At 40.6% G+C, this 17,130-nt stretch overlaps 1 protein-coding gene and 1 non-coding gene across 2 annotated transcripts in view; one reads left to right on the forward strand and one right to left on the reverse strand.

The window, feature by feature from the left end:
* Positions 1-5,459: 5,459 nt before the first annotated feature.
* On the reverse strand, positions 5,460-5,532 carry TRNAR-ACG (transfer RNA arginine (anticodon ACG)). Its single transcript has one exon. It is a non-coding gene; the product is annotated as a tRNA-Arg (tRNA).
* Positions 5,533-5,800: 268 nt separating this feature from the next.
* SACM1L (SAC1 like phosphatidylinositide phosphatase) overlaps positions 5,801-17,130 on the forward strand; it is a 104,498-nt gene continuing 93,168 nt past the window's right edge. The window contains exon 1 of the mRNA XM_037005606.2: positions 5,801-5,959. Coding sequence (XP_036861501.2) covers positions 5,928-5,959 — 32 coding nt within the window. The 5' untranslated portion in view covers positions 5,801-5,927. The remainder of the gene's footprint in view (positions 5,960-17,130) is intronic.

A 17,130-nucleotide genomic window follows, 5' to 3' on the forward strand; every position in this document is an offset into this window, starting at 1 on the left:
ATAAATAAACTTATTTTATTAGCCAGAGAATTAAGCTGCTGATACATTTTGTATTCTTTTTCATTTTAAACTAACTTTAAAGTCTTTCTTAGGCAACAATACCGCCTAATGTCCACTTGTGTATTTTAAACTATTTTAACAATAAGTTGAATTTTCTGAGCATGAAGAGCTTATAGGATTGGCAATTTATCCTTCGATAAAACAAATCCTTTAGGACATGTTTGTGATTTCTCCACAAGACAGGCATCTCTCTTCAGATCCTCGGAGACATCGGTGTCACCTGAAGTGCAGCCCCTCTCCATCATCCCCTCCTCGGGCCTGGGGCTTTGTTCTAAGTATCTCTGGGTCAGAGAAATCTGAAGGTAACCTGGCTACTGAGTGTCGCCAAGCTGCAAAGAATAACAGCGCCTGAACATGACACCTTTGCAGACAACTTAATCAGTAACTGGAACCCCTCATTTAACCAATATCCTTGAGAAGATCATCTGGAATTAAGGCAATTAGTATCTAGCTCACAAGATGTGTAGGAATGTGAGACCCTTGGAGAATTATCTTCTCAGAATCAGTTTCTTCAGCTGGGTCCTTAATATTGGGATTTTAGGTCATGCTGCCATGGTTATGGTTTTGTCTTCTTCCCTTTTGTGTATGTGGCTTTTCTTCCTAATGCGGTTATGACCAAAGAATTCCAGAGGTGAATGGCCCTCTAGATTTGAGACAAGTGTGCACTGGAAGGCAGGACTTGCAGAGTGAAGAGGCTGCGTGGTCAGAATCCCTGGGTGGGAGAGATGGTTCAGCTCCCGGTCTTTCACTGCTCCCTGGGCTTGTTTCAGCCTTCAGTTTTTGTGGCTGTCGGGTCTGAGGGGCCGAGGATATGAGAAAGCTGAGAGCAAGGGTGCTGATTTTAAATGGTGTCATACGTTAAAAAAAAAAATCCATATGGCTCATCGTTAACTGATGAGAGCAGTAACATGGGCTGCTAGTGTCCTAAGTCCCTGAATGCTCTAAGGGATCGGTGCTGCAGGTAAACCAGCTTGTGGTGGCGTGGAGGAAATCTTGATTTGGAGTGTTTGCTGATTTCTATGATGCAGATACTCCCCTGGTGGCCAATTTCAAGCTATCAATATGACATCCTGAACTCAGAGTTGAGAGGAGATGGTATAGTCATGAGCAAATACTAGTTGGTGCAGGCCTTTGAGCCATTTTGGATAAAGCTGTGGGGAAATCTGGTTTGGTTTTAAGTTCCATAATTAAAGCAGTAATGTTACAGCTGACATTTACTGTGTGCTCACGAGGTACTAGGTATTGTTCTAAGGACTGTACTTATTGTACCTCACTTTATAGACAAAGCAACTGAGACACAGAAGGGTCAAGAAGCTCTCCTTGAGAAGTACTCAGTAAGCCCTCTGTTGGGAGTTTGTGTTGGTTTCCTATTGCTTCTGAACCAAAAAACTTAATAGCTTAAAACAACAACAATTTTATCATCCTACAGTTCTGGGATAATGGGCCTTACAGAACTAAAATCAAGGTGTCAGCAGAGCTGTGCTCTTTCTGGAGGCATGAGGGGAGAAGCCATTCCTTGTCTTCCTCAGCTTCTTGAGGCTGCCTGCATTGCTGCGCTTGTGGCTCCATCACTTTGTCTTTTGTTGTCTTACTTCCTCTCTCTTTAAGCCTCTTGCTTCTTTCTTATAAGGATCCATGCAATTACACTGGGCATGCCCCTGTCATCTAGAATATCTCATGACCCTTGATTGCATCTTCAAAGCCTCCCTTATCTTTTAGGAGAAGATATTCACAGGTTCTGGGGATTAGGACGTGGACATCTTAGGGGAGGGCACTACTCAGCCTATTACAGAGTTACAGAGTTCAACTAAGCTTTTGGGTGGAAATGAAAGAATAACCCAGCGATATTAGGTGCATTTTCTTTTAGCATTGCTGAAAGTGGGGTTTGTATTTTCTTTGGATTGCTTCATACATAAAAATGTCTGGGTTTCCAAAACATCAGAGTAGGTCATACTTGGGTAGAGAAAAAGCAGCAGATGTATGGTTGAGGATAAGGTTCTGTGACCCCCTCAGGTATGCAATCCTTTCAGGAGAAGCCTTGGTTATGTGGATGCCCGCAGGTATGTAAGGTGGCCTAAGACACTCCCGCCACTTGGTTACACACGAGTCCTTCTAACTGACCCAAATCCTTGAGGACAGGTGGCTGTGGACCCTGTGTTGCCCATGGGACCTGGCCCACAGCAGGCCTGTGATGCAGGAGAAATGAGTGAGGGAACATGTCCAACTTAGGAGACTTGGCAGGAAGCTGACTCCACAACAGACAAAATGGATCAAAAATTGCTATGTGGGATCTGCATTTGGGAGCTCACCCTCCTGTTGAAGCATGGATATAAAAGTAGGCTACAGAGATCATTGGATGGTGCCAACAAAATTCATCTATGAATGGAAGCAACCTAAGTGTCCATCAGTAGATGAATGAATAAAGAAGATGTGGTACTTATACACAATGGAATATTATTCAGCCATAAGAAGAAAACAAATCCTACCATTTGCAACAACATGGTTGGAGCTAGAGGGTATTATGCTCAGTGAAATAAGTCAGGCAGAGAAAGACAAGTACCAAATGATTTCACTCATCTGTGGAGTATAAGAACAAAGAAAAAACTGAAGGAACAAAACAGCAGTAGACTCACAGAACCCAAGAATGGACTAACAGTTACCAAAGGGAAGGGGACTGGGGAGGATAGGTGGGAAGGGAAGGATAAGGGGGAAAATTGGGCATTACGATTAGCACACATAATGTAGGGGGGCGGGGACATGGGGAAGGCAGTATATACAGAGAAGACAAGTAATGATTATATAGCATCTTACTACGCTGATGGACAGTGACTGTAATGGGGTATGTGGGGGGGACTTGATGATAGGGGAGTCTAGTAACCACAATGTTCAAGTAATTGTACATTAACGATACCAAAAAAAAATTCATCTATGGCTTGGATTGTTTCCATGGGAAGCCCCATGGCAGATTTTCTACAACATTTTATTTGTATTCACACAGTTAACGTAATTTCACCATACTAAAAACTTGGCTGAGGATGTCAGTTTATCTAACCTACCCTTGGCTTATTTCTTACCCTGACCATTGCTTTCCATTGAATCTGATTTTGGCTTGTTTGGCTTTAAAAAATCTTGAAGAATGGCTATTTCTGCTCAGATTAGTTTCCAATTTTCTGTTTCACTAAATGTTCACAAAGGCCTTGGCTTATTTTACACAACTGGTGAAGAAAGGTCAGCCTTTGTGTCTCTTAGTTCTGGTCGTGACAGAACTTCTACAATGTGACATGTTCAGACAGCCCAGGTGGGAGCTCTCTGCAGTGTAGTGACTGCTCAGCTGAAAGAATTCTTAAAGCCTTACAAGATAAGCTGCAACTAAAATTCCCATTTTATTAAAGGAGAGGAAATGTTCAAGGGCCCCAAACTGGTGAGCAGAAACATCATTAAGACTAGAGATGAGGACTTCTGATTGCTAAATAGCTGGGGAGAAGTGGTGAGGTGCATATGTGATCACCATTCATGCCCACACAGGGCATGAGTCACTGAGACACTCTCTGGTGGCCTCGAGTCACTCATGTAGTCACTCTGGTGCACAGTAAGTCCATAGGCAGGACAGCTTTGGGGTTAAGAGCCCATAACTCAAGTTCTAACTCAGTTTCTACCACCTCATGGTTCAATTTAAGCAAGTTTATTTCTCTCACAGGTAAAAATGGGAAACAACTGAACTGAATTTAGGGGATTGTTGTAGGATTGATGGAAGTAGTCCAAGTAAAGGACCTTAAAGCTACTAATTGCTCAATAAGAATGATAGGTTTTTAAGACTTATTTGATCTTTCCATTAAGCTGATCAACAAAATAAATTACAAATGGATTAAAGTAAATGGAAAAAACAATACAAACAGAAAAGGGCACATATGCAGTAGAAAAAACTAAAATATTGGTAAATTGGAATATACAAAAGTGAAAATTAGATTCAAAAGCATTCTAAGGAAAAGGCAAACAATAAACTGGAAAGACTGCAATGTGTTCGATAGCCAAAGAATTCATATCCTTTATGAGAAAAAGTTGAATACATACATCAAGGGAAAATATATACATCAAATAATAAATGTAAGTAAATGGAAATTCTGTTTTTCAATCATGAAAATTGCAAAGAAATCAAAATGTGTATGTCTCATGCTGGTTAGCATGCAAGTAAACATGTTAACTGATGGAAGTGTGTGCTGGTTTGATTTTTCAGGAGGGCAATTAGAAAGTATGTACTAAGTCTCAAAAATACCCAGGAAAGAGACCTTAAAAATGTCTACCTGATGAATCCACGTCTAGAAATTTATGATATACCGGAACTAATTCAACACAGCATTTTCTTTTAAGAATGTTAAATTGACAACTCAAATCTCCAACAAAAAAAGAAATGCTTAAAATATCTAGTTCTCCGGTGGAATATCTTCAAAGATTTTTTAATGACCTTAAATCTCAGACAAAAACTACGGGGACAATATGAGAACACAAAGACATCTATCTGTGTTACAACGGCACATTTGGAAGAATACATGTTAAGTACATCTACTAAAAGTGTGGAAGTAAAAAAAAAAGTAAGGAAATAAATCACGATGTTAATACTAATTATTTTGGGATGGGAATTCACATTATTTTTATTCCCAAGAATATTCTATACTTTACAAATTCTCTATTATTTCTCCTTAGGGAAGAGTGTGAATCAGTAAAATGTACTTGGTCGGTGGAGTATTTGGTTAACGGGTAATGTCTACTGTCATTCGTCTCTTAGTTCGAGTCCCCTTTCCGCCGCTGACTCTTTCGGCCTTTTTAGGTTTTGCAGCCAGGCATAATCTACTACACTAGATCACCTTGGGGTCTCCTCTTGGAAGAGAGAGAAAGTCGTGTTAAACTCGGTGGAATTTGGGGGCCAGGTTGCCTTTGGACCCGGAGCTGTCAGAGAACAGGGCTGCGGACCCTTGAACACTGCGGAGCGCGGCAGCTGCACTACAACGTTCCGTTCTCTTCGCCGCCGCGGGTGAGAGGTACAGACCCCGCCATCCTGGAAAACTGGGAATGCGCCGCTTTTCATATCACTGGGGGTGGGGGTTTCCGTTCCACCGGGAAGAAGGCCCAAACCGCTTAAATGTGCTTTTGTGTCTTCCGGTAGCTAACATCCGACCACAGCACGACCCTTCACTGCAAACATTTTTCAGGTGTGTTTTCCTAAATGTAGTCCATTTACAGGGACTTCTCCTGTGCATCGTTGATACAGAGCTTTGCAATTTACATTTCGGACAAAGTCGCGTTAAAGTTCAAAATACTTAACCTTTACACTTAAACAGGATACAGTCTTTTTCCAGGAGACGCTGTAACATCAAACCCCGACGTGGCAAAAAAACTCACATCGAGCCAGCCAGGAGTCGAACCTAGAATCTTCTGATCCGTAGTCAGACGCGTTATCCATTGCGCCACTGGCCCTGTACGCAAAAAGCAAATCTGTGATGTAGATCACTCCTTACACAGTTTTTACCCGCAGATATAACCACAACAGTTCTAGCCCTGCGCAGCCTCAGCCTACAATGCTCAGCCTTCCCCCGCCCCTCAAACTCGCTCCGCCAATCCTGCAACGTCACGGCCCTCTTCGGCGCGCTCCAATCCTCGCGTGGGATAGCGTCTCTGGCGTTCTCCAGGCGCGCATTAAATTTGACTGCGGCCGCTTCCCGTTTGCTCGCAGACCCGGTGGGGCGGGGAGAAGGGGTGAAAGGGAGCGGGCCGTAGCCACTGCAGAGCCTGGGCAAGCTGCAGCTCCGTAGCCGTGGGGAAGGCGTGGGGCGGGTCAGGCGGAAGGAGGAGGAAGGTGGTGGTGGTGCAGGATGGCGGCCACGACCTACGAGCGGCTGAAACTGTGAGTCCCCGGGACCGGACCGTTGACTGAAAGGGCATGGGGGGTGGCGGGGTGGCGGGCGGGCGGGGCGGCAGGTGCGGGCTGCCGGCCTCGGGAAGGGTTCCTGAGTCCCGAGACGGCGGGCTGGGTGTGGGAGTCCTTCGCACTCCCCGCCTTTCTCGCCCGGCGCTACTAGCCCGGGAGAGTGTTGGTTGCGGCCGCCCGTAGGCCCTGCCCCAGTCGCCCCAGGCACGGGAGCGACAGTCTCCTGAGCCTTTTTGCCGGACTTGGCCCTCGCGCCCACGGCAGGACAGAGAAGCTGCAGACTGACTTCCAGCGTGTGGGGTCTGCGTTTTGCTGCAGCTCTTCAGAGACGCTTCTCCCCACTTTTTTCCCCCTTTAATTCAAGATGTGGCAGCTAAATTTATCCTTCTTGCTTAGCAGAGAGAAAGAGTTTTTCCTATTTAATGGACCCATAGTAGCACGTTAGAAGCTACACACAAATCGACAAACCTTATTCTATTTGGGCATCAAAGCCCGCCTGACCAGTTTTTAATTTGCAGAAGAAACAAAGTATAGTCAATGCTCTTAAGGCCTTGGACGATTTACTTGGTTTTAAATATTACACAGCTCAAGAATGAAAGAGATTCTTAAGTTCATGTTGACAGCCAGAGGCTATTCTCGGGAACTTTGACACTGCATATTGACTTTTTGGTCAATACAAGTTCTTGAGGCTTTGAGAAATAGGCTCTGGTTGTTAGAGTTGTAAATTAGTTATTTGTAGGGTGTTTGACTTGTTCTAGATAAATAAAAACATGCATTTCCCTGAGCATTACCACCGTCAGCCCTGACAGTTCTGTCTGAATAATTCTGTTCTACTTATTTTATGTTTAATACTTTATCTCGAGACTGTTGGAAAATCCAGTGGGCATAGTCTGAGAATGTCTTTGGCAGCAGAAGCAAATCTAGCTTTTGAGAAGCCTAGCCTTCTCTAAATAAATTAAAATATTTTGTTATTTAGGCATAGGCATTACATTTCCTTTGCAGGGATATGAGAACATCAAAATGTGGTTTGAGCACTTCCTATGCTCCCCAGAACCTCAAGCTCACATAAGTTTCTGGAAGGTTCAATTTAAGTTAGTAGTGCAAAATTGGGAGTGAGGTCATCCTGGTGACAACAGATACTTTGCAGAAAAGATGATTATCTTTTCCATAGCTCTTCTTTACCACTTCTGTTTACTCTAATTGTCTTTGCAAACCCCAGCTGCACACCCCCTCCACATTTTTCTCATCGAGTTTCCTAATTCTGAGTTTCCTAATTGTCTCTGAGTTCCCCTTTGCAAGGTGATATGATCACCTTGTTCATGAGGGAGTCCATCAAAGTGTCTTTGACTAGGGTGCTGGCAGGGCCAGGGTCACGTGTGCCCTGCTGGCTAATTAGTTATTGTTGTCCATCTGATAGTCACTAAAGGGTTTAATATGAGCCTATGCTAGGTCTCAAATGTATTTTAGCAATACGGAGCCTTGGCTTGATGCAGCTCAGCATTAGGTTATGGAACACAACTGAATTTTTCCTGTGGCAAAGATTTGAACGGGATGGAGAACTTGAGAATTATGACGATTGTTTATAAGCTGCAAAGGAGGCACTAAATTCACCAGTCCAAACCTCAAAAAACGAAAAAGCTCTATATCCATAAAAGAGAAAGGAAATTTGGCCCATAAGTGGGGAGGCTGATGCTTTTGTATTGATTTTTTTGTGAGAAGTGGAAACTAAATTTGGGTGAAAAAGTAAACTTGGAGTTACGTGAAAGTCATATTCTAATTTGTCAGTCTTTATCTTTTTTGCTGTGAAAGTTTTGAATGGTTCTGTAAATGTGAGAATAAAATTTTTTTGTAACTTTGTTTTTCTTACCAAGGAGTTTTTGTGATGGATTTCTGCTCTTACTCCTCCTTTTGGCCCTTCTTGCTCTCAGGCATTGCTGGTGAATGTTTTAAAATGTGGCCTCTGACCTAAGGAGTATTCTTTTTTTAGATGCATTTGGATGTGGAAGTGGTTTCTGTTCCTTGTAAGAATTAGTAGGACATAATAGCAGTTTTAAAATGTGCCTAGACATGTGTTTTAAGAAAGAGCCATACAATCGATAGTTTATTTTATTACAGAATTATTGCTACTGGGTTTTTAAAATTTTATTACAGAATTATTGCTACTGGGTTTATTTAAGTAATAAAGTGTTTGGCATTTTAAATAATAATTCATTCTGCATTATGCCATGCATTTTTCCCAGTTCATCACTGTCCTGCTGTGAAGTTCGAATTCCTAATTGCCCTGGTTTCATCCTCTACTGCCCTGCTGAAACAGTCTCCAGTTCCCTCTTATTGATTTATGGGGCTAAGCCTACGTTTTGTAGTCACCTATAGTCTAGCCTTTTCACAATCTGTCCTTTAATCTTACTTCCCATAACTGCTCAATGCTTTTTTATTTCCCCTTCCACTCCACCACTCGTAGCTTCAAACTTAGTTTATTGGATCCTTCTACCAGAATGCCTTCTTCCTCTCTCCACTCTTCACAGGCCAATGGTAGTTGAAAGATCTCAGGCTTTTTAAAGTCAGAATAGAATTCACACACCCTGACCTTGCTACCTTTTTTCTGTCCTGGCCATGTTACCTAATCTGTCTGAATCTGTTTTTCATCTGTGAAATGAGGCTGTTACTACTTAACAGGATTATTGTAAAGATTGAAAGAGAGTGTAGATGAAATACTCAGCCTATTTAACACACTTTCTTTGAGAAGCCTTTTTTCCAACATCTTACCCTTCATTGAGCTCCCATAACGGTCTGCTATCGCGGGGACTAGACACCAAACATCCGTATGGTTTGCACATTCTGTTTCTTAGGATTGATTAACAGTGTATTTCCTATCTCATGGACAAGAGGACTGAAAGTTAGAATGATCAATCCGTAGTACTGTTTAAACCACTCACTTTGTCACCTGCAAGCGGTGAAATTGATGCCGGGGTTCTTGTTTGCGGAGCCGAAGAATGAGCTTCACAAACAGGGTAGGAGAGCAAGGTACAGGCTTTTATTTAGAGATACAGTGAAAGGACAGAGCTCCCGGGTCACGCCAGGAGGGAACAAGAGAGGCTGTAGTGGTGCATTGTCTAGGGGTTTTATAGGCAGCTGAGGATTCTTCGAGAACATGAAAAAAATTAGGGGTGTGGTCTTAAGTGGTCCCTGAATATTTAGAATTAACTTAACACAAGTAACTTCCTCTGATACTTTCTCTGTGAGATACCAGTATGTTGGTCTGGGAGCATATGAAACAAGGCCACCTGCTCAGCTCCTAAGGTGGGCCGAGGTATTGTTTGCTAAAGAGTAAGTTAAGAATTTCTAACGTCTTAACTTCTTGGGTATTAAAATGCAATCTTATCTTTAAGGTGGAATCCCTCCTGCCTTTTACTGTGTTGTTTATGCCTGGGCTTGCTAAATTAGTTGCGCAGTTTGCAAAATCACTTCATTAGATCTGAAGGAGGAAAAACAGCACATAGGCCTGGGCCTTTTAGTATGCTAAAGTGAACCTTACACATGATTATAAATGGTTAGCATAATAAAACATGTGCTACTCTTCTTTATCGGGGGAACATTAACTGATTTCACTGCAGAATGATTCTAGAGCTCAATGTTTAACATAGAGTTTTAGCAGGGGGATTTCCTTGCATGTAGTTACATTGCTCTGACTGCAAATATCTCGCCCTGCCCCCTCCGGAGGCCCTCACCCTACTCTGACTACATCCATGGTCCCTGTCTCAAAATCATTATACACACTTTGTTTCTCCAACTAGATTGCAAATATGTAGACCATGCTAGGAACACCTTAATACTGATTTCTTCTCCAGTCCGCAGTACCTAGCATAGAGCCTTCTGCAGAGCACATCCTTAGTGAATCAACTTGAGTAAATGAAAAGAACTTTACAGTGTGGAACATTTACCATCATTTTATAAAGAATACTGTCTGGGATAATTTGGAATGTATTCTTTTGAAATAGCAGCAGCTTAAGTCATTTCATGTATGTTGTCTTTCCAGTCCTTCTATGAGGTCATAGATTCATATATATCCTCTATCAATATTGTTGAAGACAGGGACATAATTGCCCTTGGCGCCAGTCAGGTCACACAGCCAAGCCATGGCACAACTGGCCTTGGAACACAGCAAGCCCAGAGTCCAGTGATCTTTCCATTGCAATACATTATTCAAATTACCTTTTTTTTCCTTATCAGATTGCTCTCACCTTCGTCCTTGGATATGTCTGGTATAGAAGTGAGTCATATGTTTGAATATAGTTGACATGTCCATATGGAGTTTAATATAGAAAACAGTATTGATTTGTTCATAATTTAAAATTCATACTTTTTAAACATCCAGACAGTTATAAACATTATATTTTGTAACTCCTTTTTTCTTTTTAAATCCTTTGTGTAAGCATGGATAATGTCACACTGGTAAAACAGTTACAAGAGAAGTCAATTACTGAAAACATATAAAATGTATTTTTCTTTATAAGATCAACTGAAATAGGGGTAAGGCAGGATGTCCTTTAGAAGGTGAATCAGGTTGTAGCCGGTCTCAGAAGAAACATTATTTCTTCACTTAGGAAGACACCTTCCTTCTTAAAAGGTTATCATAGCTGTGAGGTCATTGGGGACAGTTGTGATGCAGCCCTGAGAACAGATGTAAACCAAGCTATGCAGTGATGAAGACATATGTATTCTGTGCCATACAATGAACACTCAGGTTATTCATGTATCTCTCTTCAAGGAAGGTTGGAGGGAAGCTAAGATTATAATAAATTTAAGCCCAGATAATATGGATTTTTGTATCCAAGGCATTTGCAGGGTGGGAGTTCAGATCAGAGAGTCTAGGTTAGTGCTAGGCTGCATCAGGTCATTTGCTCTGCTTGTTTGGAATGCATATTCCAGAGCCCCATCTTTGGCCTGCTGAGTAAAAATCTGTGAAGGTGGAGCCTGAGAATCTGCAAGTTGAGCCAGCTGTCCTGGGAGTTCTTATGCACTCTCATGGGTGTTTGAGTGCTGGATGAAGCTGAGTGAGGACCAGGGCACACTGGTAGAGCAGCATTCTTTGGAGGCCCTGGGGCTTTAACAATTTTGCTGTGGATTAGTTTCAGATTAGGTGTTCTTTAGACCTCATCCTAATGATTGGAATCTGGTTTTTGGAGAGAATGGGATGTATTAGAGAATAGGAGATGGGTGGAGCATAGCATTTTAGAAAGAAGATGGCATTAAAATGAATTCTCTCCCTAGAACTATTTTTAGCATTTAGGTTTAGGATTGGGTTGGATTCCTGGGTTGTCTGGGATGAACCTGGGCTGTAAGAGATACCCAAGGAGTGGTTCAGTGAGAGGGGACTGCTGGGAACCATAGAGAGGGTGGAGGAGGGAGGGGTGTGGGAGCTACTGGATATGGGTGTAATGGGCTCATAGGTCCCTGTCTACTGAGTTTTACTTTTTGCTAGCCAAATCTAGTAAGATGTTACTCCATTATGTTTTCAACCAGAGATATGATAAATTTGATCATTAAGACTTTCATTTAATAGATTTCTGGAGAAATACATTCTTGTACAGTTTTGTGACATGACTGTTGCCATGCTTTTATGCAAATAGTAATTTTATTATTTTAGATTGTGGTAAAATATACCAAAATTTACTATCTTAACCATTTTTAAGTGTATAGTTCAGTGGCATTAAGCACATTCACATTGTTGTGCAACCATTGCCACCATATCCAGAACTTTTTAAACCTTGGAAAACTAAAATTTTATACCCATTAAACAAGTCCCCTTTCTCCTTTCCCCAGACCCTAGCAACCACTATTCTACTTTTTGTTTCTATGAATTTGACTACCTCATATAAGTGGAATTATACAGTATTTGTGCCTTTGTGACTGGCTTATTTCACCTAGCATAAATGTACTCAAAGTTTATCCATGTCTCGCCTATGTCAGAATTTCCTTCCTTTTTAAGGCTGAATAATATTCCATATAATGTATGCATTTTTGCTTATTGATTCATCCACCAATGGACACTTAAGTTGCATCCATCTTTTGGCTGTTGTGAATAATACTGCAATGAACATGGGTATCTAAATATCTCTTTGAGACCTTGCTTTCAGTTCTTTTGCAAATATACCCAGAAGTGGAATTGCTGGATCATATAGTAATTCTATTTTTAATTTTTTGAGGAACTGCTAAACTGTTTTCCTATAGCGGCTGACCATTTTATACGAAAGAGTTCCAGTTTCTCCACATCCTCACCAACATTTGTTATTCTCTGTTTTTGGTGATAGCTATTCTAAAGGATGTGAGGTTAGTAAATAGTAATATATTTGAATTGAGTTAATTTTACTCATTATTTGGCAGGATTTTGGAAAGTTTATTGCCTTAAATATGTAAATGTTACATGGGAAAAGTATGTTTTCAGACACTAGAAAATCATTGCCAACACTGAAAAAAAAATCTAATGTTTATATTATAATTCAATATATTGCTTATCTTAAAACTTAACAAGGCTAATTTTTTAATAGCACTCTTAAAAGCTGTTGAATCTCAAAGGGCTATAAGAGTAAGTGAATTTATAATAAGTATAATAGTCAGAGTTGCCTTTGTTGAATTTAACTTTTAAACCGCTCTGCTTTCTTTATCTTTTTTATTGTGTACTGGTGCAGTAATCCATAAAAGCAAAATAGTCAACCAAATGAAAATAGTCAAAATAGGAAGTAATTGCTACTTAAGTATTATGCTGTTGTACCCTGCAAAATGTGTATCATCTTAATAGGAACCAGAACTCTGGGTTGACAGTAAATACCCTGTCTTGAAAGACACAGGTAGAATTCTTCTTTAGTTAGTGAGTAGTGAAAACCTTTTGGGTTCTGGTAACCTTACCAGACATTTATATAGAACTTTATTAGTTTACAGAATTACTTTGAACTTTAGTGATGAGATATCGAGAAAATAGTTAATGATCAAATATTCTTGGAAGTAATTTCATTCTAACTTAAATCTATTTTGTGATAGCTTTATGGAAGTGAGAGACATTCCAGCAACTGAAGGCCATTCTTTTTGCAGTAGGAGAAAATTTTCTCTTAGGTTTTTGGTTATCATTGGGTTGTCTGTCCTGGTTTCAGTGTATTTTTCACATTGAGAGGTCAGTATAGCCTGTTAACTAACTTGGAAACTCAGTATAGCCTGTTAACTAATTTTGAAGAGCTCTAGGCAGAACTTGGCTTCAGTAATACTTTGTAGACTTTCTAATCAACGAACATGCTGCTCCTTCTTTTTCCTCTAACTAGATACAGTATAACTTCAAATCCAGTTAAATTTGACCTGTCAAGATCTTTCCTTTGCTAAGAAAAAGGAAAACCATTAAAAAAATTCTGTTTACTCTGTCACCAAGAGAAAGAAAACATTAGCTAAGGGCCATATATAAAAACCAACTTAATGTAGGTGTTTGCTGACTAATTATGTTACATTCTCTAAGAATATTGATTGAGCTTCTGCTATCTTTTGAGAAATACTGAGGGATAAGCTCAGAGTCCTTGTCTGCAGAGACTTGGTAGCCTGTTTGGTGAAGACTTAAAAACGAAAATAACTAAACCATGCATACCAGCAAGAATTACACTACTGGATGTTTATTCAAGTGTTTCTGACAAAAGTACTAGAAAGTTAAAATTATTTTCACTAGCTTTTGAAATGAAGCCTGGGAAGCATAGAATGGATATACTCAAGATCAATATTGGGGCCAGTGAAAGAATGGTGGAAAGTAGGAGGGAAAGAAGAGGCATATGTGGATTTCTGTGAGTTGGAATGACACCTGCTGTTACGATTAGTGGGTTTCTGAGTCATTACTTATTACTCCTAGAAATGTTGATTAAGTAGCAGTCATTGTTCATATCTTCATTGCTCCAATTCTGTAGGGTTAATATATAAATCAAGTATAGAAATCAAATGTATAATCATATATGATTTGATTATTTTTCCTGTAATGCCTGATAGGTGATCAAGAACAGAACAAACAAGACCAGAACAGTTTCTGTGACCTAATCACCCTTGCTATTGTTTCAATACCATGTAAGATGTTGAGCCCCAGGAGACTGGACACTGCCAAGGATTAAGTTTAGAGTTAGTTAGTGATTGTGTATTAAGCCCCTCCCCCAGAACTCTATTGTTGTTAACATGTATGTGCTCAATACATATGAAGGGTGCCCTCTCAGCACCACCTTATGCTGTTAAGCCTCGAGTCCCCTGGCTGGTCATTTCAGATCTTTGGTATCTCATCGTGTCTCCCCCCTTATCTGCGGGTCAGAAGCAGGGGGGGACTGACAAGTGGCACCTGAACAGGGACCTGAAGCTCACAGCGGAGAAGCTGCAAAGGTCGTCGATCCGGTAAGACTCCTGGGAAAGCGTACGTAGGGACAGGGTCGAGACGTCAGGGACACTGTAATGGGCCAAAACGAAACTAAAGCAGATAAACCGGAGGATTATTTAAAATTACTCCGTGCCCTCCTAAAAACCTCAGGAGTGAAAACTTGTAAAAAAGACTTGCTCAACTTCACAAATATATTAAAAAACATTGTCACTGGTTGCTGCCACAGGGAACCCTCAGACAAGCTGATTGGGATAATGTATTAAGAGATTTTAAAAAAATTCATTTTATTATCATTAATCTACAATTACATGAAGAACATTATGGTTACTAGACTCCCTCCTTCACCAAGTCCCCACCAACAAAACCCATTACAGTCACTGTCCATCAGTGTAGTAAGATGCTGTAGACTCACTACTTGTCTTCTCTGTGTTGCACATCCCTCCCTATGCTCCCCCCCACATTATACATGCTAATCTTAAGGCCCCCTTTCTTTTTCCCTGCCCTTATCCCTCCCTTCCCACCCCTTCTACCCAGTCCCTTTCCCTTTGGTAACCCGTTAGTCCATTCTTGGGTTCAGTGATTCTGCTGCTGTTTTGTTTCTTCAGTTTTTCTTTGTTCTTGTACTCCACATATGAGTGAAATCATTTGGTACTTGTCTTTCTTCACCTGGCTTATTTCACTGAGCATAATACCCTCTAGCTCCATGTTGTTGCAAATGGTAGGATCTGTTTTTTCTTATGGCTGAATAATATTCCATTGTGTATATGTACCACATCTTCTTTATCCATTCATCTACTGATGGACATTTAGGTTGCTTCCATTTCTTGGCTATTGTAAATAGTGCTGCGATAAACGTAGGGGTGCATCTGTCTTTTTCAAACTGGAGTGCTGCATTCTTAGGGTAAATTCCTGGAAGTGGAATTCCTGGGTCAAATAGTATTTCTATTTTGAGCTTTTTGAGGAACCTCCATACTGCTTTCCACAATGGTTGAACTAATTTGCATTCCCACCAGCAGTGTAGGAGGGTTCCCCTTTCTCCACAACCTCGCCAACATTTGTTGTTGTTTGTCTTTTGGATGGTGGCGATCCTTACTGGTGTGAGGTGATATCTCATTGTGGTTTTAATTTGCATTTCTCTGATGACAAGTGATGTGGAGCATCTTTTCATGTGTCTGTTGGCCATCTGAATTTCTTCTTTGGAGAACTGTCTGTTCAGCTCCTCTGCCCATTTTTTAATTGGATTATTTGCTTTTTGTTTGTTGAGGTGTGTGAGCTCTTTATATATTTTGGATGTCAACCCTTTATTGGATCTGTCATTTATGAATATATTCTCCCATACTGTAGGGTGCTTTTCTGTTTTATTGATGGTGTCCTTTGCTGTACAGAAGCTTTTCAGATTGATATAGTCCCACTTGTTCATTTTTGCTTTTGTTTCCCTTGCCTGTGGAAATACGTTCATGGAGAAGTCTCTCATGTTTATGTCTAAGAGATTTTTGCCTAGTTTTTTTCTAAGAGTTTTATGGTTTCATGACTTACATTCAGGTCTTTGATCCATTTTGAATTTACTTTTGTGTATGGGTTTAGACAGTGATCCGGTTTCATTCTCTTACATGTAGCTGTCCAGTTTTGCCAACACCATCTGTTCAAGAGACTATCATTTTCCCCATTGTATGTCCATGGCTCCTTTATCATATATTAATTGACCATAAATGTTTGGGTTAATATCTGGGGTCCCTATTCTGTTCCACTGGTCTGTGGCTCTGTTCTTGTGCCAGTACCAAATTGTCTTGATTACTGTGGTTTTGGAGTAGAGCTTGAAGTTGAGGAGCGAGATCCTCCCAACTTTATTCTTCCTTCTCAGGATTGCTTTGGCTATTTGGGGTCTTTGGTGTTTCCATATGAATTTTTGAACTATCTGTTCCAGTTCGTTGAAGAATGTTGTTGGTAATTTGATAGGGATTCATGAAATCTGTATATTGTTTTGGGCAGGATGGCCATTTTGACGACATTAATTCTTCCTAGCCAGGAGCATGGGATAAGTTTCCATTTGTTAGTGTCCTCTTTAATTTCTCTTAAGAGTGTCTTGTAGTTGTCAGGTATAGGTCTTTCACTTCCTTGGTAAGGTTTATTCCTAGGTATTTTATTCTTTTTGATGCTATTGTGAATGGAATTGTTTTCCTGATTTCTCTTTCTATTAATTCATTGTTAGTGTATAGGAAAGCCACAGATTTCTGTGTGTTAATTTTGTATCCTGCAATGTTGCTGTATTCCGATATCAGTTCTAGTAGTTTTGTAGTGGAGTCTTTAGGGTTTTTTATGTACAATATCATGTCATCTGCAAATAGTGACAGTTTGACTTCTTTACCAATCTGGATTCCTTGTATTTCTTTGTTTTGTCTGAATGCTGTGGCTAGGACCTCCAGTACTATGTTGAGTAACAGTGGGGATAGTGGGCATCGCTGTCTTGTTCCTGATCTCAGAGGAAAAGCTTTCAGCTTTTCAGTGTTCAGTATGATGGTGGCTGTGGGTTTATCATATATGGCCTTTATTATGTTGAGGTACCTGACCTCTATACCCATTTTGTTGAGAGTTTTTATTATGAATGGATGTTGAATTTTGTCAAATGCTTTTTCAGCATCTATGGAGATGATCATGTGGTTTTTGTCCTTTTCATTGATGTGGTGGATGATGTTGATGGGTTTTTGGATGTTGTACCATCCTTGCATCCCTGGGATGAATCCCACTTGGTCATGGTGTA

This window comes from Manis javanica, chromosome 3 (genome assembly GCF_040802235.1).
Source record: "Manis javanica isolate MJ-LG chromosome 3, MJ_LKY, whole genome shotgun sequence".
NCBI lineage: Eukaryota > Metazoa > Chordata > Mammalia > Pholidota > Manidae > Manis > Manis javanica.